This window comes from Dermacentor albipictus, chromosome 8 (assembly GCF_038994185.2).
Source record: "Dermacentor albipictus isolate Rhodes 1998 colony chromosome 8, USDA_Dalb.pri_finalv2, whole genome shotgun sequence".
NCBI lineage: Eukaryota > Metazoa > Arthropoda > Arachnida > Ixodida > Ixodidae > Dermacentor > Dermacentor albipictus.
In genome coordinates this window covers 81,772,085-81,795,085 of record NC_091828.1, presented here as the reverse complement: position 1 = coordinate 81,795,085, position 23,001 = coordinate 81,772,085, and the positions used below count along the sequence as shown (strand labels likewise).

The 23,001-nt window shown below is 44.6% G+C and overlaps 1 protein-coding gene across 9 annotated transcripts in view; it reads right to left on the bottom strand.

Moving 5' to 3' along the window:
* LOC135898645 (uncharacterized) overlaps nt 1–23,001 on the bottom strand; it is a 90,540-nt gene that overhangs the window by 6,089 nt on the left and 61,450 nt on the right. For 7 of the 9 annotated variants that reach the window (XM_065427710.1, XM_065427715.1, XM_065427713.1 and 4 more), the window contains 4 exons: nt 21,486–21,637; nt 13,850–13,876; nt 4,880–4,906; nt 193–266 (listed from right to left, as the gene is read on the bottom strand). In XM_065427710.1, coding sequence (XP_065283782.1) covers nt 193–266; nt 4,880–4,906; nt 13,850–13,876; nt 21,486–21,637 — 280 coding nt within the window. The remainder of the gene's footprint in view (nt 1–192; nt 267–4,879; nt 4,907–13,849; nt 13,877–21,485; nt 21,638–23,001) is intronic. The other 2 variants (XR_010563381.1, XM_065427714.1) reach the window with 2 other exon arrangements.

Sequence of the window (23,001 nt, the reverse complement as noted above, 5' to 3'; positions counted from 1 at the left end):
GATAACGGTGCTTTGATTACTCCACTGAATATGGATTTCCCAAGAATTCCCAAAAATAATATGCAATAATAGAAGCATCCCATTGGAGCCTGTATTCGGCATTTTAGGACTCACACATACGGTAGCATTATTTGGAGCTGGTATTTGTTGTGTTTTAATAGAGAACAGTGAACTGGCAGAAAAATCCCGTACCGTCTATAATGGTCTTGAGCGCCAGACTTTTAACTCCTCCCAAATCTTTCACTTCAAATTGTACACTCTGATTTCTGGAAATATAAAAATTGTAGAACATAGAAAGTGTAGAAGGTGTAGAAATTGTAGGCCCTCTGGCCAATGCTCTATCGCACTCAGAAAGTGCTTCTGAAGTTGGCGTCCAGTGCTTCCCTCTTATGAAAAGCCATTTATGTGCTGTGCTCAATTCACGTCTTGTCCAACTAAAATGTAGTGTAGCTATCCATTACCCAAATGTCATCGATGATCCGCCACATATTCTTGTATAAAATCATCCCTCTTACATTTTAATAAACTAGCAAGCAAATGCAACATACACGTTGCCAAAAAGAATGAAGCAAATCCTAACCACGCTACGAAAACCCGCGTAATGGGAACTATTTTGGTGGTAGCCGGCTACCTACCTTCGTTTGCAATTGCTCGACGCATTACGAGGTGGAGCAGTGTGTTTGGGAAGGATGAAGAGATTTCGTTGCTTTCGTCACACAGGTACCTGGTGGGAGTGTGTGTGTAAAAAAAAACCGGGAAATGACGATAACAATGCTCGTTTACTGCCGACTACAGCCGTATGACGGGAGCTTACGCCAAGCCGATTGTTGGGTTCTAGAAAGGAACTCGGTGAACGCAGGCGAGAAAAGCACCGACTGGGATGTCACCAGGACTACGTTCTGTACAATCGCAAGTGCATAGAATGTGACATGTGGTGTAGCTTAAAAGAACGATGACATTTGCACTACCGCGATGTAACGATTAAACCAACTTGACCTACGTTCATCATTAAAGCGGCACAGTGCCACAAACATTTTACATAGCGTTGTGGTACGAGGAAAGTACTGCGGAGAGTGGCCCGAATGCCGAGACGGTTCATTTTACCGCAGAGCCACGAATCGCAAATGGAGCTCCGCACTGAGGACTCTCTACCTGGCTGTAGTTATGAAAGATAATAAACTTTTCATTCATTAAGTGCTTTATTCCTGAGAAAAAAAAGAAACACCCGAAACGGCGCTTGACGCACGCTCAAAACGCCTAACAGAGCTAGTCGGCTTTGGCACGAGAGGAACATGCGTGCGATCGTGGCCTCCGAATTGGAGCATCGGAATGCTGTGCTCGAGGACAGAGGTTCGCTTCCGCGGTCGGTAATGCATTTATTTTGTTATTACAAGATGTACGAAGTGGGGCACGGCAGGAATACCTATGAACCTACCTATTGGAAACTATCGATGCGAGACGCATGATGAAGGCGGCGCGACAACAAAGGCATGACGAGAATGGGATGGTGACAGTGGAATTACTAAGACAAAATTACGAAGATAGGACGACCACCAAGAGATGACGGCAACCTTGTCATGACGACACAATAACAGCAATGGCATGGCAAGCAAATGAGACGAGAGAGTGACAACAATTGCTCGAGGATACCGGCGTAATGAAAATGATATCCATTGCAGTGACAGCGGCGGAGTGAAAACAGGCAAGATATGACGATGACATGACAACCAAGGGATGAGCAGAAATGCATGAAGACGCGCAAGTTACGGCGAAGAAATGACCATGATGGCAGGTCAACGGCGAAATGCTGGGTTTGGAGTTCACTTTAGCCCTCACTTGGATCACTTGCCGCTGAGGGCCGTTTTAATTCGTCCTATATCTGCTGTTTGTTTGCAGCATGTACGGTACTGTCGGCAACCCCAATTGGCGCTGCTCCCTGTGTTAGTTTACCCTATATCCGGTGTTTTCCTGCACTATTTCATGTATCGTTACTGGAGCTGCCCTAACTCGCACTATATCCGGTGCCTATATTCACTGTGTTGGCTAGTGGTCAGTTGTGCAAGGCTGCAGCCAGTAGCAAGCAGCGGTGACAATGGTACGAGGACTACGGTTTCACGATATTTACCACTCAATCGGCAAAACACAAGCCAACAGCAGCAATCAGTAACTCGATGGGCAAGGCGAAAAGACAAAAACAAAACAAAAATGTGCGTAAAGTTACATTTCAGCAAGGGCAAGGCATCACGAGAGGCTGGCCGCAGCAGATCTGATTGCGTTACAACAGGAGGAAAAAATTTTTCATCGTGCGGCACATTTCACTTCATGGTTAGGTTCGATGCTAGGTGGTGTTGAACGAGCTTCGATAATGAAATGAAATGAAATGAAATTGTTTATTTGCCATCCTGTACATTTATAGATGGAGGGACTGTAGATAAAAAGCTGTCCTTCAACAGCTTGACGTGTCCACAATCTATAGCCTCATAGCATTATAGCCTTCGTAAATAAAGTTAATCTACAAGTATTTCAGCAGCGTTTCCCAGCAGATTTACCGGTGCGCGAATGCGTGATTTGGATAGCCCTCTTCATGTGGTCTCTGATTAGTCCTGGAATATGTCTCGCTCCGGAGTTAGCTTTTTCTGATGCTTTTATTTCTTGTACTGCTATTTTTATGTACATCTTGTATCAGTGAAGTCATCGGACATAGTGGTGGACGCCAGTTCGTGTAGAGGGTTCGAATGCCAGCAATTGTTTATTGCATCTTACACAAAGCCAAGTTGGGCGAGTGGGTTTGTGCGAAAGGAAAAATACCCTTGGGAGGGAAGCTTGTCACTAAAGGAAACGAACGCACGTTTGTGCTCGGAAGCAAAGATAAATTCGCGCACAACCAGACATGATACACCTCTGTACAGCTGTTTTATTTTTTTTGTTAATATGGCCACAAAGTGTGGATTTATTTGTCCGGCTGGTGCTCGTAATCATCATCAACATAATCCTCCATCGTTACCTTGAGGTTGAATCACTCATGTTTTCAAAATAAAGAGCTCGGGCTGCTTCCGTTTCTTAATGGTCTTACTCATGAGCTCACATAACTGCTTGTGTAGGTGTAAAACGCATATACCCATTTTAGAGCAAAGCTTTTTTCGAGAAACCTCCCATAATTAGGTGACTGGCTGCTGGTTAGGTGCTGCTGCTGTCTTCCCGAAGAGCGCTCACGCGCTGACAGTACTACAATCTTTACTACACAACAAGTCCAAGCTGCTGCCTCATTTTCTACGAAATGCCTAAGTGTTAAAACAACCAACACAAATACCTTCATTGCAATGAACATATGTCATCAAGAGCACATTTATTTTATTAAAACAAACCTTTGTCTCCTATTTATGCCTTCTGTGTTGACCAGTAGGCCGTAATTGCAAGTATACAACTATTGTGCCAACGCCACCTACAAATTTGAGACAATCACCACACATTGATCATGGCAATGATTATCATACTATGACGTATACCTAGAACAGTGGATGCACCAGAAAAAGGGGGCGGTACATTTAACCTCCATAAGAAGAAATGTCACATTACAGAAACGGGTGCACGAGAAAAAATTCACGCGCACCAATTTTCATTAGAACAACACGCAGGAGTGAAATGAGCAAGCTTACAGGACTTCAATAAACGCTTCTTGGAAGCTTCGCTTCGCATAGATTCCGAAATGGGCGTTGGATCTAAATGTTTTTTTTGCTTCAACATTTCGTTCACACTATTATATAAGCTGTTCTATTTGGCTTAGATAAATGCACATACAGCTTCAAGAAGCTGACTGTCCCCCTCATGAGTTTTCGCTGTGTTAAAAAGCTATTCGAGATAACTATGGCACTCTGCCTCTCAAAATTTAACATAGCCTCAGACAATAGTGTCCTGCTCTCAAGTGTTTTTACAGATCACATGCATTTGTGAAACTGACAGTGTGACATGCCTGTCACCTTTTCAAGGATATTTCTTATCTTGACTTCTTGCAATCATGTTGTAAATAAAGAGGCGGACATAGTGACGTTTACCGGGGATGAGAAGTTGCTTTTAGTTTTTTCTTTTATTGTAAACTGGTAGGGTGGCTATAGAGGAGTTGTGACAAAAGCCTATATGTTTCACACATGCCTGCAGTTACCTTTTCTTATTTAACAGCTCCGCGACTGACTACACGAGCAATGACAAGAGCACCTGTTCACAAGTTCTGCATGTACAGTGCAGGATTTAATCAGTAGAAAATTTATTACCCAACATATGCCAAAAATGCAGCCTTATATTCAATAAAGCATATTGGATCACTCTGGCCTGCATGTGCAGTATGCTCATGCGTTACTTGACCTTGCTGGGAATAATTCAATATGCACTTATCTCGCACGATTGGCCTATTAGGGGAGTACGGAGAAAAGCTTGTAAAAGAGTATTTCTTGCATAATTGATCAAATCAGAATTTACTGCGAAATTTCAGCCACATTTTCCTAGAGGCATCCATGTCGCCTTTATAGCTCCACGCCTAGTAGTACATACACCTTCCACTTTTTGCGACTAGGCCCATCTGTTACCTTTAGACTTTCTGGCTACCTTAAGTTTAGTGTACAATTTCATACCCGCCTTTAGTTATGAATATGTGATGGCGTCTTGCTTGTAATTTTTGCCTGCGTATTTCTTGTTCACATGAAGACGATGTCTCTATCACGCCTGTTTTATGCTTTTACCTGTTGTCACAGCTTCCATCTCACTCGGAAATATACTTATGCAACGGTTAAAATTGTCCAACTCATTATATACCCCATTGTAAATAAATAGAAGTCATGATGCTTGTAGAAAGGCTTAACCTGTTTAAAATAAAATATTTACGTACATTTTTGTCATTTTCGGCAGTGCAATTCTGTAAAAAAGAGAGCTGTTTATTTCATTACTTCCACGTGCACAAATCACTGTACAGAAGTTAGTAGCCAACCACACGCAAATCTCTGCTGTGTGGATGCGCGCACATATATACTTGTGAATATGACAGTTTGTTAGAAATTTGTCAACATCAACTGCGCAGTAGGAAATCCTGCCATGTTAAAACACCTTGGCTGAAATTTGAAAAAAAAGAAGATTATGCTTTATTGGCGCAAATGCCTTTGTATATACCCGTCTTACTTATCGGGAAACTGAATCAGAATGGCAGAAGCCTCTTCATGCGTGTATTGGGAAACGGCGAGATTGATAAGAGAAACTACTAAGAGTCTGCTGCTGGACCTGTTGGTACATACCGCTAGAAACGGTGAAATCCAGCCTTTAGGAGTCAAACACCAGGCAAGAAGTAGACAGTTGTGTTTTTTTTTTCAATAAACTTGTTGCTAGTCCGAGCATGTGCGTGTCTACTTCTCTCCTGGTGTTCGCGCCATAAAATTTGGGTTTCACTGATTCTAAAAGAAACTACCATGTTCGGAAGTGACCTTCGTAAAGACCAGGGCTGCAAATTGAACCATCCTCCTCTTATGACATCGGTAAAACAACTCCTTTTTTTTCTTCGGTACTGATAAAGTCGGTTCCCTACTCCTAAATATTATAAAATAAAATAAACGGAAATGTTTAATTCTTTCACTGTCAGAGAATAGTCAAAGAAATAGAAAACAGGGCCAAAAGACAACAGTACAGCCCTTCACCCATTTATGGCATAACAGCAGTTGGTAAACACACCCGTTCTAAATTCTAAATTCAAACCCTATGGATATAGAGGCCTCTAAGACTGCCACACAATAGCAAGACCTGCGAAAACCATCAAAACAGTCATAATGAACTGACACTTCTCACAATGTTTGTCCGTTACCAAGAAGAGCGCAACCATAACATTATTTTCAAACGTTTTAGATCTATTGCAAATATGTTCACTAACGGCATAGTATTGCCACCTGGTGTTTTGAGCCAGCGAACATTCAGCATTGCGTGCCCAGCAAAACGGCGAAGAAGACGACGAAGTCGAAGATCCCGCGCCAGCTGGAGAACCATTGCTCAGTGCTTGGCATTTTTCATCTCTGGCTGATCCTACTGTCACTTATTCTTGTGTTAGAGCGTGACAAACTGGTGGAGGTGCTGGGTAATTTAATCTATGCACCACACCCCTCCGAGCAGTAGGAGCTCCAGCCCTGTACCGGTGGTTACGCCTGTACACCGCGCCAGCAGAAGGATCCGTGGACAAGCCCCTGAGTTTGGACTCCTCCCAGAGAAAATGGCAGCTCCGACCACGCTAACAGGTATGGAAGGCCCAACGCCGATTCATTGTACGCTGCTGAATCCGCGAACGCCAAATCCCTTCCACGGCGCCATACATGAGGATGTTGAAGACTGGCTGGTCCACTATGAACGTGTTGCCGCGTTCAACAAGTGGGATGACGCAGAGAAACTGAAAAACGCATATTTCAGCCTTAACGATGGTGCACGTGTTTGGTACGAGAACCGTGCAGATGCCCTAAATTCATGGGCAGAATTCAAACGCCGGATTCTTGAGACGTACGCGAGCCCTGATCGGCGGGAGCGAGCTGAGCGTGATCTTCAGTCCCGTATACAAATGCCGAATGAAGGTGTCGCAATGTATGTCGAGGACATGACGCGTCTCTTTCGCCGAGCCGACCCCAGCATGTCGGAAGAAAAGAAGGTGCGGTACCTGATGCGCGGAGTGAAAGAGCAGCTGTTCGGCGGTCTCGTGCGCAGTCCTCCCAAAACAGTGTCAGAATTCCACCACAGAGAAGGAGTGCCTTGCGGTTATTTGGGCTACTACAAAGTTTAGGCCGTATCTCTACGGGCGGCCATTTAAAGTGGTGACCGATCATCACGCTTTGTGCTGGTTGACCAACCTCCGAGACCCTTCTGGACGATTGGCACGTTGGAGTCTGCGACTCCAGGAGTTTGACATCACCATCGTATACAAGTCTGGTAGGAAACATGAAGATGCTGACACGCTATCACGAGCACCTGTTGCATCTCAGAATCCTGACGAGGAAGACGACAGCGCCTTCCTGAGAGCCCTCAGCAGACCAGACCTACTCGCTAAACAACGATCGGACGCTGAGTTAAGGCCCATCATTGATCACTTAGAAGGCGGCATCGCGCCCATTCCTCGCCCACTTTCGCGACGGTTGTCGTCATTTTGCCTTCGAGAGGGCATCCTATACAAAAGAAACACAGGTGCCGGCGACAAGCCACATCTTCTAGTAGTTCCTCAAGCCCTTCGCGACGACATTCTATTAGCCTGCCACGACGAGCCGACATCTGGTCACTTGGGTTACTCAAGGACTCTGGACAGGGTACGGCAAATGTACTACTGGCCTGGCCTGACTGCTTGCGTCAAACGCTACGTGAAAGGATGCCGTGAATGCCAGCGCCGAAAGTCACCACCCTTGAAGCCTGCAGGCCTTCTACGACCCATCGACCCTCCGCGTGCGCCGTTTGATCAAGTTGGAATGGACCTTCTTGGACCATTTCCCTTGTCTTCCTCCGGCAATAAGTGGATCATTGTCGCAACTGATTACTTGACGCGTTACGCTGAGACGAAGGCACTACCACGCGGGACAGCATCGGAAGTTGCCCAGTTCTTTATGCACCACATTGTGCTTCGGCATGGCGCACCATCATTCATCATCACTGACCGAGGGACGGCATTTACGGCGAAGCTTCTGGACGACATCTTGAAGTTGAGTTACACGACTCATCGAAAGACAACTGCATACCACCCTCAGACTAACGGCTTGACAGAAAGACTAAACAAAACACTGGCAGACATGCTCTCTATGTACGTCGATGTGCAGCACAAAACGTGGGACGAAATCCTGCCGTACGTAACGTTTGCGTACAACACTGCCACACAGGAAACTACACGATTTACGCCGTTTCACCTCGTTTATGGTCGAGATGTTCAAACTATGGTAGACGCCATGATTCCGTATGAAGACATTGATCAGCTCGACCAGTTAACTCCTGGCGTCGAGGAGTACGTTCAGCGTGCCGAGGAAGCACGTCAACTGGCCCGTGTCCACATAAGACAGCAGCAGTGTACAGATGTCATAAGGTACAATCTTCACCATCGACAAGTTACCTATGAGCCTGGTGACCAAGTTTGGGTTTGGACCCCCATTAGACGGCGAGGCCTCAGCGAGAAACTCCTGAGCAAGTACTTTGGACCATACACAGTACTAAGGCGTGTAAGCGACGTGAACTATGAAGTGATTCCAGACGGAGACCTACCATCGCCCAAGCGCCATTTACCACGCGCAGAGACTGTACATGTCGTCCGCCTCAAGCCGTATTTTGCACGGTGATGTTAAGTCTACTGGTGAAACAAACTCTTGTTTTTTGCTGTCGTCGCGTCGTCCTCCAAAGAACTGCGAAGTGATTTTTCTTTTCTTTTTTGCTCCCGCCGACAGAACCCATTTTTTTTCCCCTCGTGTGCATGCCCGTGTGTGTGCTAGCGTGTTTCCCCCCCTTTTTTTACGTCCTACCTAATGCGCGTACCTTTCGTGTGCGTCTTGTGTTTGAGCATCGAGTCGATGCTTCATAGGGAGGGGGAATAATGCCACCTGGTGTTTTGAGCCAGCGAACATTCAGCATTGCGTGCCCAGCAAAACGGCGAAGAAGACGACGAAGTCGAAGATCCCGCGCCAGCTGGAGAACCATTGCTCAGTGCTTGGCATTTTTCATCTCTGGCTGATCCTACTGTCACTTATTCTTGTGTTAGAGCGTGACAGTATGATACACTATCACAGAAAATAGACAATTATTACTTGTAAAAATGAAATATAAATATATTTTCTATGTTGGAGCAATAAATGGGCTCAAGGAGGTGCAGAATTGAAAGCCTAAGTTTCTGTGACGATTCTTCAAGTAGTCTTCCCTTTGATATTAAGATATAGCGCCAAGATGAAGTGTAAGATTGTCTGTAATAAATGGTGTGGCAGAATGGCAAACACCAGAAAGCACGGGGACGTACTTAATAAACATGCGCGCAAATAATGAAGTGATATGCAGATAACATATGGACATTATTAATTTAAAGAGCAGCCTTGTAGGTGCTTAATACACTAGAAAAAAATAGCGAATTTCTTTTGAGCACTTTAACCTTTGTGAAGTAGTGCTCAGCATGGTATTTACCATGGTACATTATCCGTAAGTTTTACAGCTCGGTTTTGTGTAAGTAGCAGCTTTATTATAATTTCGTATTGTTCCCCATACATATAAACAGTCAGTGATGAGTGGTAAAGAGAAGGCATTGTAAATATAAAAAAAAACTTGTGCTGGTCGCACATGCATGAATAGGCATAGGAAACCAGTTATTTTGTTCACTTTCCTGCAGATGTTTGCAATATGTGCATCGAAAGTAACTGCCATGGAAACAAACTGCAGCCAAGCATGTTATGGATGGTACTAATGCGAATTGTGATTCTAGCACTCAATCTCAAAGGCAAAAGCTTTCGACAGTGTGGCTCACCATACCATCCTTACAAACCTAAGTCTCACGAACTGTAGTTGTAATATTTACAATTACATACGCGCCTTTCTAAGCAACTGCACGGCCACAATAGCCATTGGCTCACTACAAAAAAGTGCTGTTCTATAACCCCCCCTTTTTACCATGAGTGAAGAAACTTTATTGGAGGTCCGGCGAGGACGCGAACTCGTCGCGCACCCGGCTAGCCGGTCGCTGTCAAAAGCGGAAGGCAATTATTCTACGACTGAAAAGGAATGCATCGACATCATTTGCGCTACAGCAAAATTCCGCCCATACCTATATGACATGCCATTCAAAGTCGTCAGCGACCATCATGCGTTGTGTTGGCTAGCTAAATTAAAGGACCCTTCAGGACAGTTGGCGTGGTGGAGCGTCAGACTGCAAGAATATGACGTCACGGTAATCTACAAGTCCGGGCGAAAACACTCTGACGCCGACCGCCTATCACGCACCCCCATCGTTCCCCCACCGAGAGACAACGAGGACGACGACGCATTGCTTGGATTATTAAGCGCGGAAGAATTCACTAAATAGCATCGAGCGGTCCCGGAGCTAAAAGGCCTCGTCGAGTATTTGGAAGGGAACACCGACGTTGTCCCTAGGGCATTAAGCACGGATTGTGTTCGTTCACGCTACAAAAGAAATTGGACATGAAGAAGAACTTCTCAGCAATCCGCGCCTACTACCTTCTTGGTTTTCCGTCAGCGCTGCGTCCAGAAATACTGCACGCCCTACATGACGATCCAACCGCTGGGCACCTCGGATTCTTCCAGACGCTGTCGGGGATACAGAAACGGTATTACTGGCCGCGTCTGACCGCCGACGTCGTCCGTTACGTCAAGACATGCCGAGGCTGTCAGCGACGCAAGACACTACCGACAAGGCCAGCAGGATTACTACAGCCAATCGAACCTCCTTGCCGGTCATATCAGCAGATCGGGATGGATTTCCTAGGAAGGTTCTGACATCAACATCCAGAAATACATGGATCGTCGTGGCGACGGGCTATCTTACCCGCTTCGCTGAAACTAAATTTCTACCGAGAGGCAGCGCAGCCTAAGTGGCGAAATTCTTCATCGAGAACATCCTGCTGCGACACGGTGCCCCAGAAGACCTCATTACTGACAGAGGAACGGCCTTTACAGCAGAGCTCAACCAAGCCGTTCTGCAATACAGCCAGAGGAGCCACAGGAGGACAACTGCTTACCACCCGCAGACGAATGGTCTCATGGAGCGCCTGAACAATACCCTCGCTGACATGCTACCAATGTACGTCGACCTCGAAAGCAGAACCTGGGATTCCGTCCTGCCGTACGTAACCTTTGCTTACAACGCGGCGGTGCAAGGAACAACACAAATCACGCCGTTCAAGCTTGTTTAGGGCAATAACCCGACAACAAGATCCTCGCTGACATGCTAGCAATGTACATCGACGTGAAACAAGACTTGGCATGGCGTTCTGCCGTACGTAACTTTCCCTTACAACACGGCGGTGCAAGAAACAACACAGATCACGGCGTTCAAGCTTGTTTACGGCAAGAACCCGATAACGACGCTCAACGCCATGCTGCCGCACGTCACTGACGAAGAGAATCTTGACGTCACTACCTATCTCCAGCACGCCGAAGAAGCCCGACAGCTCGCCCGCCTACGGATCAAGAACCAGCAGCGTACCGAACGCCGACACTATATACAACCTCCAACCACGCTACTTCGAGTACCAGCCCGGCGACCGTGTTTGGGTTTGGACCCCGATGCGCCGATGAAGACTCAATTTGAGACTATTACGACGGTACTGCAGACACTATAAGGTCATACGACGTATTGGCGCACTGAAATAGAGCCGCGTTTACATGGATGCGACAGTGTGGCATCGCATCGCATTTCTAGCGCACCGAATTCATGTGAACTGCGGTAATGCGCTCGGAAGACGCATCGCAATTATGCGCCAGGCGAGGGTAGATTTACGGGCTTGAGTTGGCTCTCCCAGAGAATGTAAACGCAGGATGGTCACATTAGGAATTATGGGAAGGAATTAGCTGCGGGACTGCCGCACTGGCGAAGCTGCGAGACAGCAACGCCCGAAGTAGAAGCAAAAGGGCGTCCCCCACGGCAATTTAGCTCGTCGCAGCGTGCTCTACGCGAACCTGTTCCTCCGCAGACGAAACCACTGCTTTCCTTGTCATCATATCTGAATTAAATATTGGTGAGCTGTTAGATTAGAGAGATCGAACGCTGCATTCCCTAGCATTTTGCACAAGCGTCAAGCTCTCGGTAGTCGTTACAGTCGGCACTCGGCCACTAACGTGTACGCGGCCCACTACCGGAAACCAGTAACACCGGAAGTAGGCTGCAGTTCCCTTACATGACACCATGTGGCGCTACATTCTCGCGAGAGTAAATTCGCTACATGTAAACGGCGTCGCATCGCCTTTCCCAAATGCGCTTGGAAATGCGTTGCGTCACCGTCACATTCATGTAAACGTGGTTTATGAGGTCGTGCTAGACAGCATTTCGCATTCACAGCGGCGCCGCACACGATCGGAAGTCATCCACGTGGTGCGTCTTAAGCCCTTTTACGCACGCTGACGAACTTCCTTAGTTGGTTTTTTTCCTGCGGGTGTTTTTTTATTACTTTGGTTTGTTTCCAGGATCGGGTCGATGCTTTTTAAGAGGGGGTAGTGACATGTGTACATGTTTATCTTTATCGGGTGAACACGTTTCACCGCCTAACAAATGTTATTGCACAGCGCAGGACGCGCTTGCATGTATAGGAAGTTTCCGGAATGTTATCGATGGTTCCATCCGCTGCCTGCTACCGAACCTTGTTTAATCTGATTACATGTATGCGCAACGCGAATGCTGTAGAACTGTGCGGAAGACATGCATGCGGGTCCCAGCGATTACTCTGAAACATTCGACCACTGATGTGTAAAAGCGGACGCGCTTGACCGATTGATCAGATTTTGACGATCGCCGACTGTGTTCGCCGCTGTGGCCGTTCTTTAAGAGTAGCCTGTTTTTGTGGGAACAGGTGCGCCCATTCAATGTTAGTTTAGTTTCCCACAGTATTGCTACTGTGTTCTTTATATGTCACTACCGCATGACAATATCTTCCGCGAACACGGCAAGGTTCTCTTGAGAAACCTGCATTCGGGTTTCGAGTAGAACTTCGTCCATTTCTCTTGGGGCAGCGTTCGTGAGGATCCTATGGAAGGAGCTGCGGAACAGGTCCCACGTTTTTCATGTGGCCAGCCGGTTCTCAAACCAAGCTTTTGCGATGTTCTCGAAGAAGTGCATATGCTGGAGTTTGCCGTCAGGGATCCAATTCTTGAAGGTTGAAACCCTTTTGAATCTCTCGAGAGAGGTATCATCATCGTGTGATAAAGCTAGGCGAAAGATTGGTGGCTCCCTTGGCTGTGGCGTACAATAGTTGAGAGCGATACTCGCTCGATCGTGGTGATAGTTAACTTGACCACGACCCCCCTGATCCTCTCATGTAGAAGTCCGTCCTTTGAGGGCATGCGTTGTAGCCTGTGGCTTGCTCGATGGTCCGTGGCGACGTTGTTGCTGCCTCCAGAGTGTGATTTGCAGGAGGAAGTGCGTTACATCAATTTAAAATTCCCACCACCAGACGTCACATTGTAGCTACAATGAAAAATAACGCGATATCAGAACTGTGGATGGTGAGTTTACCACCCTATAGGGAGAACTTGTGCAGAGAAAAGCGAGTAAAACTCAAACATAACGAACACGTGATCAAAAATTAGAGCTGCAGGGGAAGCGCATCGGCTTTTTTGTCGAAGGCTCTACCCTTTTAAGCAAAATTACACCCTTTTAGTCGTACCTTGCCGCACAACAATAATCGTCATCTGTGTTGAGCACGTTTCTTTTCAATAACGATGCGAGCACGGTGCTTCACGAACGGCATGCGCGTTATCAGCACGAATGAGCATTCTTGATAGGGAAGTAGCTAGCGCAGCGTTTTGAAGAAAGTAGACGCAAATAAAACAGATGACGATTATTGTTGTGTTGTGTGGCATGATACGACCCAAAGGATGTACTTTTGTTTAAGAGTGTAGCGTAATCGCTGGTGCCCGTGTGCCTACTAAAAAGGGCAACACAATTAGCTTCGTTTATACAATCATATTACACAATGTTTAGGGACAACAGACCAAACATAGAACGAGCAAAACATTCGAGAAACTTCAGATGCCAAAAGGCACGTCTTGCTCAGGGTGATAACCTTGAACAATTGTTAACCTGTGAAGGACCGTCACAGAAAAGCTAATGTGAACACAATGAGATATATATGAGGTATGAGTTAAATATACATACGTTTTCTTGGTTATATTGGAAAGGATTCTGCAAAGTAAGAAAAAAAAAGCAACATTTTTTTTTTGCCTTGAGCACTGTGCTCGAACACCCCGAAATTAAATAAGAGAAAATATTATAGCGTGAGCCGGTGTGAGCCAGGTGTCCGTCCACACTAGGGAACTCACTTTGACGGATCATTTAAATAGGGATGTGGTTAATTATGGCCATACGGCTCTTCTAAGAATCGTCACTGTTTTTTTGATATCGGCGATGTTTTAGCATTTTGTTACAGCAAAAATACAGAATATTGGAAACACGTGAGCACGAAAAGAATGTAATTACATAAGATCAACACTGATAAAAAAGTCTCAGTGGGGCACAGTTTACGGTAAACACAGCATCATTTAATAAGATGAATTGATCATAACTACACAGATTTGGCCGCTCCCATATTTCTTTGTTGAAAAAGCGCATGAGCAGCGACCTGTACAGTACCTTTTTACTCTCAACGACATGACAAAATAAATAGTGTCAGAGACAGGTACAGAGTTTTAAGAGTTGTATCGTTATAATGAATAAAATGTTAGCTAAGAAATAAAGAAGCGTTTAACGAAGCTGCTCGGTGACCGCAGTCTCGAATAGCTAGGACGACATTGATCTGCGCCGTAAAACGTGCCGTACCCAACAGGTCAGCAATATACGTAAACCAAAAGGAGTAAATGCCGTAATGAATTCGTGAGTGTGTCGTGTATTTTCAAACACATTGTTGCCTAATGCGTTTGCGTTCTTCACACAGTTGTCAAGAAGCTAGGTGCACATTGCGTGTGTCTACCAGCATGCTGCGATAACGCACCAGTAACCACTTGTCGAAGCGAACCGTTGTGGCTCTGACTTGCCAAGGATACGCCGAAGAAGGCTGTCGTTTGTTTCAAAAACTTGTTCCAACAAAATACTTTGCATACCAGCACAAATAGACGGGCAGACAGTTACCACAGCTACATTTTTGTTGCGGAGATGGGACAAGTTCTATCAGCGGCTGATTACCCGATATCTGTTCGAACCATTCTGTACGTGGTTGACGGCGGCAATTAGACGAGTAACATTGTTCGAACTCGGTGCTATCGATCACCTATACGTTTTGGCGGCTTTGCTGACATGTGTATTAGCGGCATAGAGGTATTATCATCATATGTGTATTTGTTACAAAGCGTAAAATCCGTGCACTGAGAAGCTACATGCGAAAAAGGAAAGGGACATTCACTTTTCAGCATGAATGAGTGTAAAGGAGGAGCTCGCCTTTCTCCATTGCGCTTTGCAATATGGTATACATATTAGGTATTTCAATATGTAAGAACATTCGCGACAGCAAAATACTATCTTCGCATAGAAGTGCAATAAGCACTTCATTCCAATAATGCAATATTGGAACCAATGGGGAAGCAAAGCTGTAAGCACAGGTTCCTGTGCGCACCAGCCAACTTCCGCGAGAGCCAGCGCGTTTCCAAAGGCAAACAATGAGTGTGGGTGTGGTGACAGTAAGAACCGACAGTGGGTATCTTCAAGTGACATCCGGTGCTGTTACAAAATATTCACCGCAGCCCTGCTGACCGTCAGGACTCAGCAGATTTTCTAAGTGAAGTACACGGCACAATAACGAACCACATTTGCGATAAACTTACATACATTCCGATGTCTACATAACTAAGCCAACATATGCTCATGAGATACACCGTAGTGGCGGCCTGCTGATAAATTTCGCTCCCGCCCATTCATTAAGGCGCACCTAAAGCTATGTATACAACACATTCGCATTCCAGTCCCGTGTAAATGCGATCGCCATGGGCGCAATAGTACCGGCGAGCACAACGCCATATACCCTTAGCTACCATGATGGGTGGCTTTTTGCAAAATGCAGACGGTGCTGATTTTCGCAAAGCGCTCATGAGCGTGCCATTCTCGCCCACAGATCCGGCATTTTCTGGTGAATGTATTCACAGTACGTTACCACTCTAACGTAACCCAACAGTGCGAGAAAATTTTGCAGATCAGAATTCATGCTCCGCAAAACTCTCGCGCCTCGTGTTACATTTTAGGCGTGGGGTTCAGAATTTTCTTTACTAATATCGTTACGCAATACCTCATTAGTTGTGTTCATTTCCCCTTTCATAAATGCGATACTTTAGCGCACTGAATTAGCACGTCCGGCCCTATTCCCCACGCTCTAATATTGAATTATGCTCTTTTAGTGTATGTTTCGTTGAAGAGTACTGTAAAAGTATAGAAAATCTTTATTTAATTTGAGCTTGGTGAAAGATAGAGACAATGGTACCTTTTATTATACTAGCAAATAGGCCCACTTTGCCCGTCATATTAAGCGCCGGCCGCATGGCCGCAAGCCCCACACCGAAGGCCGCAAGCCCCACATCGCAGACACTTTCAATTTTCTCCTGGAAGATTTTGCCATCGGTGAGAATTTCTTGTGCGACACTGGCCATGAAGACCGACGCCGAGGCTCACAATTCTCGACCAAAGGAGTTCATCAGCAGATGCCGCTGAAGCCTGTTCTTTAGGCGTACTGCCGGATACGACATTCGGGGAGTGCATTCGGCATTCGCGGGTAAACTTGAAATAGGAGTTGCAGTTGCAGCAGGCCTTCTGTGCAGGCCTGCTTCTCAAACTGTGCTGGGTGCTCTACGTTCTGGTTCGCCAGAGTCGCCTTCAATATGGGTAGCTCTATAGTGGCCATTGACGCGCTATTCTTTGTCATCGTCGACCTCTTGGAGACACCGACAGTCATGCTCCGTCACGAAACGCAAGATGTGTCAAGTTTCTCCGGCGTCACTTCCGACACCGGAAGGTATCTTCGGCTGCATGCTTGGTGACCATCTGGACGTTGTCGCCTGTCGTAATAAGTACACATATGGGCTGTTGGTAGCGAGTACACTGTTCTCCAACACTTTCGATGATTCGCTCACTTTGTTTCTATACGCTGTGTTGTCGGAATACCATTGCTATCCATTGAATACCATGCTATCCATTGAAAGCAGCTGATGCTGCTTTCAATGGATAGCATGGTATTCAGCTGGGTAGAATTAGATTAGATAGAATTAGATATAATGTGGATAGAATTGAAGATGCTCTCAGGAACGGAGGAAGCCTAAAAACAGTGAAGAAGAAACTAGGAATTCGCAAGAATCATATGTATGCGTTAAGAGACAAAGCCGGCAATATCATTACTAATATGGATCAGATTGTTGAAGTGGCTGAGGAGTTCTATAGAGAGTTATACAGTACCAGTGGCACCCACGACGATAATGGAGTAGAAAATAGTCTAGAGGAATTCGAAATCCCACAGGTAACGCCGGAAGAAGTAAAGAAAGCCTTGGGAGATATGCAAAGAGCGAAGGCAGTAGGGGAGGATCAGGTAACAGTAGATTTGTTGAAGGATGGTGGGCAGATTGTTCTAGAGAAACTGGCCACCCTGTATACGCAGTGCCTCATAACGTCGAGCGTACCGGAATCTTGGAAAACGCTAACATAATCCTAATCCATAAGAAAGGGGACGCCAAAGACTTGAAAAATTATAGACCGATCAGCTTACTGTCCGTAGCCTACAAACTATTTACTAAGGTAATCGCAAATAGAATCAGGAACACCTAAGACTTCTGTCAAGCAAAAGACCAGGCAGGATTCCGTAAAGGCTACTCAACAATAGATCATATTCACACTATCAATCAAGTGATAGAGAAATGTGCGGAATATAACCAACGCTTATATATAGCTTTCATTGATTACGAGGAAGCATTAGATTCTGTCGAAACCTCAGCAGTCATGGAGGCATTACGGAATCAGACGCGGCAGTGGGTGCACCCACGGCACCCCATGATCATGACAATGTGCCAAAAGGATGAAAAAAATTGAATTGTGAGCTTCTACGCGCAAAACCTACGATCTCTTTGGGAGGCATGTCGTAGTGGGGCACTCCGGAAATTTGGACCACCTGGGGTTCTCTAACGTGCACCCAAATGTAAGTACATGGATGTTTTCCCGTTTCTCCCCCATCGAAATGCGGCCGCCGTGCCTGGGATTCGATTACGCGATCTCGTGCTTAGCCGCCATTTTTTTCAGCATCATCTCATGCACAATTGAGGTTCGACAACTGCAACGCCACTGGTGACATTCCTCATCATGAGAGCGTTGTGAGACACCTGGTGGCAAGCAAGGCACGCAATAAGCTGCCTAGCAGGAGTGAAGATGGGTCCACGTCATCGAAAACAGCTAAGGCAATTTCAACAACAATTTCAAGAATGGCTTTCTTATGTGCGAGCTTATTTAGTCCATTATTCTCACCAGCGGCATATGAAAAATTCACAAATAATAGTAGACAAGCGGTATGAATGGTAATACGGTGACACAGCTGTACTGACCTAATAAATGACGGATTTTAATAGAAAAGCAGGGCAATACATGCCAGTTATTGTTATTTTCATATAATACGAACGTGGCGACCAAATTACAACCATAGCAGCCTTCCTAGACACTAAGCGAGCATTTCACATGGTGAAATTCATATCCTGCTTAGTCTACCGGAACTTGGTACTAGCCCAAACGGTCAAAGCCATGTATTTACGAAATTTTAGCAAACAAGAAATTATCCATGCAGAATAATGTGGTAAATTCTGCAGGACATAATGTCATGCATGAATTTGGACACTGCATGGTCGTTAGCCCGTTTATTTTTATGTGCATGAAGCGGATTTACCTCGACAATTGTGTGCCGAGTTCCGCTGTTTTCTACCCGCTTGTGTTGTCTGCATTTATGTGCCATGCTGAAAAATAACTGACCCCCGAAAAAAATGTTGTTAAACGACTTAGGCTATGCTAAATTTCCAAAGGAAATAGTGATGTCTTTGTGCCATGGGATAACTGCTGCGTGGAATTTAATGAGAAAATCGTTCAGCTACCACATTACCTTCACTAGAATGCACGTAAACATTGTAGAGCAAGATATCAATTTTTCCTAATGCTATGTCAGAAATTATTGCAGCCTCCACAATAATTTCACTTGAAGACCAAGAAAATACGCCAAATAGTATACTACCAAAACTTTCACGTAGAACAAGGGGTGTGTCAGTGTCGCCAAGGCTGCGCACTCACAGATATATCGTAGGATCAAAGATATCTGATTCTGGGGCCCGCTCTACAACTGTATTTCGCGTCCTGCACAGTGATTCTAGAGATAACAAACAAGTAATGTTCAACGATGTTTTTATTGCCCCTCGTTTCACATGAACTGCTGTTGTGCAGAAGCACGTCACACCTGCATTCTCGATATGCGATCTATTGAATTTCGCAAGCACTTGCTGCTGCCTTATGAAGCAATACAACTGACACCCTGCAGCACTAAAGTTCCTAGAGATAGACCCATGTATAATTCACATCAAATAGAAGAACATATAATATATAGGAAACCTTTGGATAGTGGATGATGCATGCATCGTATCCACCATGGGTACTTGAGGTTCGAAACATTGTATTGTCTGTAGAGGAAACATTTTAAAAAGCCAAATATGTGCGTGGTCACTGCTCAAAAATTAGCGCTGTATCAGATACATGTGTGATTCCCGGGATACACTAATCTGTACGGAGATGGCTCAACTTTGCTTTATTACTTTACATCTGTGTTCCTGATCGTTCGCTTCAGTACATAAAGGTATTCGTTTGCCACATGTAACGACGTCAGTTCCGGTTTAATTTTGGCCATGTTGTGCGCAGTTCGGTTTGAAATATTGACTCAAGATACGCTTACATAGGGGTATTTTCAGTATATGTCACGCAGTGTCTATTAGAAAATTAGGGTAAGAAATACACAACTAGTGTACGAAAGGGTAAAAGAATTTACTAAACCAAGTAGGTGCATCATGCCCTCATCTTTTAAAGGACACTGCGACACTGTAACAGGCCCGGAAACTGCAACTGATGCAGCACAGCGAAATGCTCACCAAGAAAAGCCGATGAAGACAATTTCTATAAGTAAATCGGAAAAGCATTGTATTTTAATAGAGACATCTACACGCAATGGAAAACGAACATGGTTTCAGAGAAGTGATAACATTTCAAATCATTAAACTGTGATCCCTGATGCATGTTATACATCTATGAAGCTTCTCAGTCGTATAAAAATATTCGTCTAATACTAGGTGCCGCATACAAGCAAAAACACTTTGTAAATCGGATTCGACATGCTTAATTTTCTCACTGTGAATGTTGCATCACTGCCCAACTCAGCATGTGTAGAAAAAGTATTTAGAATACCAATAAATATGTTGCGCCAAGAAACGCGCTGGTCCCAAGAATGGTGAGACGTGATCGAAGGCCAACGAACATAAAGGAACTGCTGGGACAGTGGTCAAGTAGTACTTATCAGAAACGTGGGCTGGATGCTTTTTAAAAGCTTTGGTGAGTTAGTGCTGACGTGGAGGATAAACATGCTAATGGACTGCATCTTGTGTAACCTTAAATTATCAGGTTTTACGTGCCCAAACCACTTTCTGATTATGAGGCACGCCGTACTGGGGGCTCCGGAAGTTTCGACCACCAGGGGTTCTTTAACGTGCATTTAAATTTAAGTACACGGGTGTTTTCGCATTTTGTCCCCATCGAAATGCGGCCGCCGTGGCCGGGATTCGATCCCTTGACCTCGTGCTCAGCAGCCCAACACAAAAGCCACAGAGCAACCACAGCGGGTCCTTGTGTAACTAATAACGCACGTATATGCACTGTATACAGGACGTTTCACCTAACTTTGGCAAAACAGTAAAAATATGCAAATGCTATGTTGCAGAACAAAATAAAGTTAATGTTGTTTGCCGTCGCTTGGAAATGCTCAGATGACATTATTGCATTCCGCCTAATAAGATAAAGGTTATTATTTATTGAAGCAACTTCTCAAATAATATAGTTAAATGAGAAATGTAAAAGAGAACACTGTACACCAACATGAGAAACTCCGATGCAGGTTTGGGTTGCTCAATACATGCTACAGACAGGCGTTTTCGGAGCGTGAACGATGCCCACGCATACACGCAAAGTTCCGCGTGACGAGCCGCTCAAGGTACTTTGTGTGTTACATTACCTTGTGTCTGTCCCGTCATGCAGCATTGGCATATCTTTAAAGGTTAGCCCAAGTTAATTGAAACACCCTGTAAAAGTACACTGTATGCATTTTTCTCTCATGTGACACTTTGTGCATCTTGGTAGCCTTTGCAGTGTTTGCAACATTTCTAGTGTTTAAATTTATACTGCACTTGACCTTCAGAGACAGTTTGTGCATCTTTACTGAATCTTTAATGTTTATGGTACTCAATTTGATTCATTTTACACTTTGTCTATAATCTTATGTTTAAATTTGTGTTAATATGCGACATATTTCCATGTCACCCGTGATGAATAGATTAGCAGGAACCATCTATTCGTGTCAACATCGTGTGAACAAGAATGTTGCCTAGCGTGCTGCGTCGAGCCAACAGGTTTTCCCAGCGTATTGTTCTTACTCTGTAGAATTATTCACCCTTCATGCAATACTGTAATTCCTAATGGCCCTAAACGCTAGGGTACAAATTTTATTAGATATGAAAACATTATGAAGCGTACGTACAAGATTTCGGTGTATATGTAGCACTCCAACGAACGCCTTGATCCTTCATTATTTACCGCATCAAATGCAGACGTTATGCACTCGCAGTCATTTGTAAGCCAGTCTCCCTCGTTCATCATTTGTAGGTGAATATTTTCTCGGTTGTGGAGGAACTGCGTGAGATGATCAGGAATTCACTCAGAGCAAGAACTGCTCCATGAAAAAAAAAGCAAACTGCCTTTACTGTTCATGCAGCTCCTCAATGTATTTGATATGTACGTCCAATCAACTTTCGAAAAAAAAAGACGTCTGGTGGAGCTTGTTCTACTTTCCCTGTACATATTACAATTTGTGGTTGTGGTGAAATGAGTCAAACATGAATAATTAGAGACAAACCAAAGGACAAGAAACGAGTTGGGGTGTCTCAAATGTGCATGATCATACATACAAGACTTTGTTATTTCAGCAAAACGCATCTAAGTTTTTTCCTCTTTTCAACTTTTGTAAGCCCGCAACGAAATGAGAAAACTGAGTATTTTGTCTAGAGATTGTAAGAGCACCACGTTAGCTAATCGCGCAACCCAAACAAAGGAATGGTATCCTTCACTTTACGGTATTTCAATGGCAATATCGAGTGGGTTAATATAGTAGTAGGAATAAAAACGGAAACGCATATTTTAATACTGAGATACACAAACAATGGGCGCCATAAAAATGGGGACCTCTAATGCTTTCACGGCTATAACCTGTAAAATCACTGGGAACGTAGAGGATTTTTACTGAGACAGCTGCCACTGCAAAATAAGATATTTATTTATTTATTAATCTATTAACCTTATTTATTTATTTATTATTCTGTTAGATGTCTGGCAAGATAGCCTTGCCAGACATCTAACAACAACACTTTACAGCATGTTTCCCGTTGTTGCTTGTCGCTTTGTGGTACTTTCATAACAATGGGAATCATGCAGTGCTTCTGCATTGAACAGATTCAATCTCGTGCCAACAAAACAAAGTCATTTTTTCCCTTTCTTCTCGCTTACTTTACCGACAATAGGACATACATCTGTAGAGTGCAGAAATTCCAATTTTATGCTTCTGTATCGGGATTCTGTTCAAGCAGCGTCAAAATTTTCACCAATTTACCAGGATGCCCGCTCTGTCTATGCTTGTTATCCGGATTTAGATAAGTCTGAGTATGATTACTTCCATCTACTCTCCTGCCATCATGCTTTTTTCACGATACATTGAGGCTGCAGGCACTTAGTAGTCATCATGTCTCAATATAATGCGGACGAACCTCTACTAATCGTACCTAAATGCTCAGGGATGATTAAAATACTATGGGGGGAATAATTTTACTGCGAAGTTATCAGTACGCGTATAAATCTTGATCGCAAGTTCACTCACTATATTGAATAAGTTCTTCAGGATAATATTATTTTAAAGATAACCACAGCAATCTAAGGTCTTAAGGTAATATTTTTTATTGACACGCACACTATCTGCGTACATCTTTACACTCTGCATGGAGCCA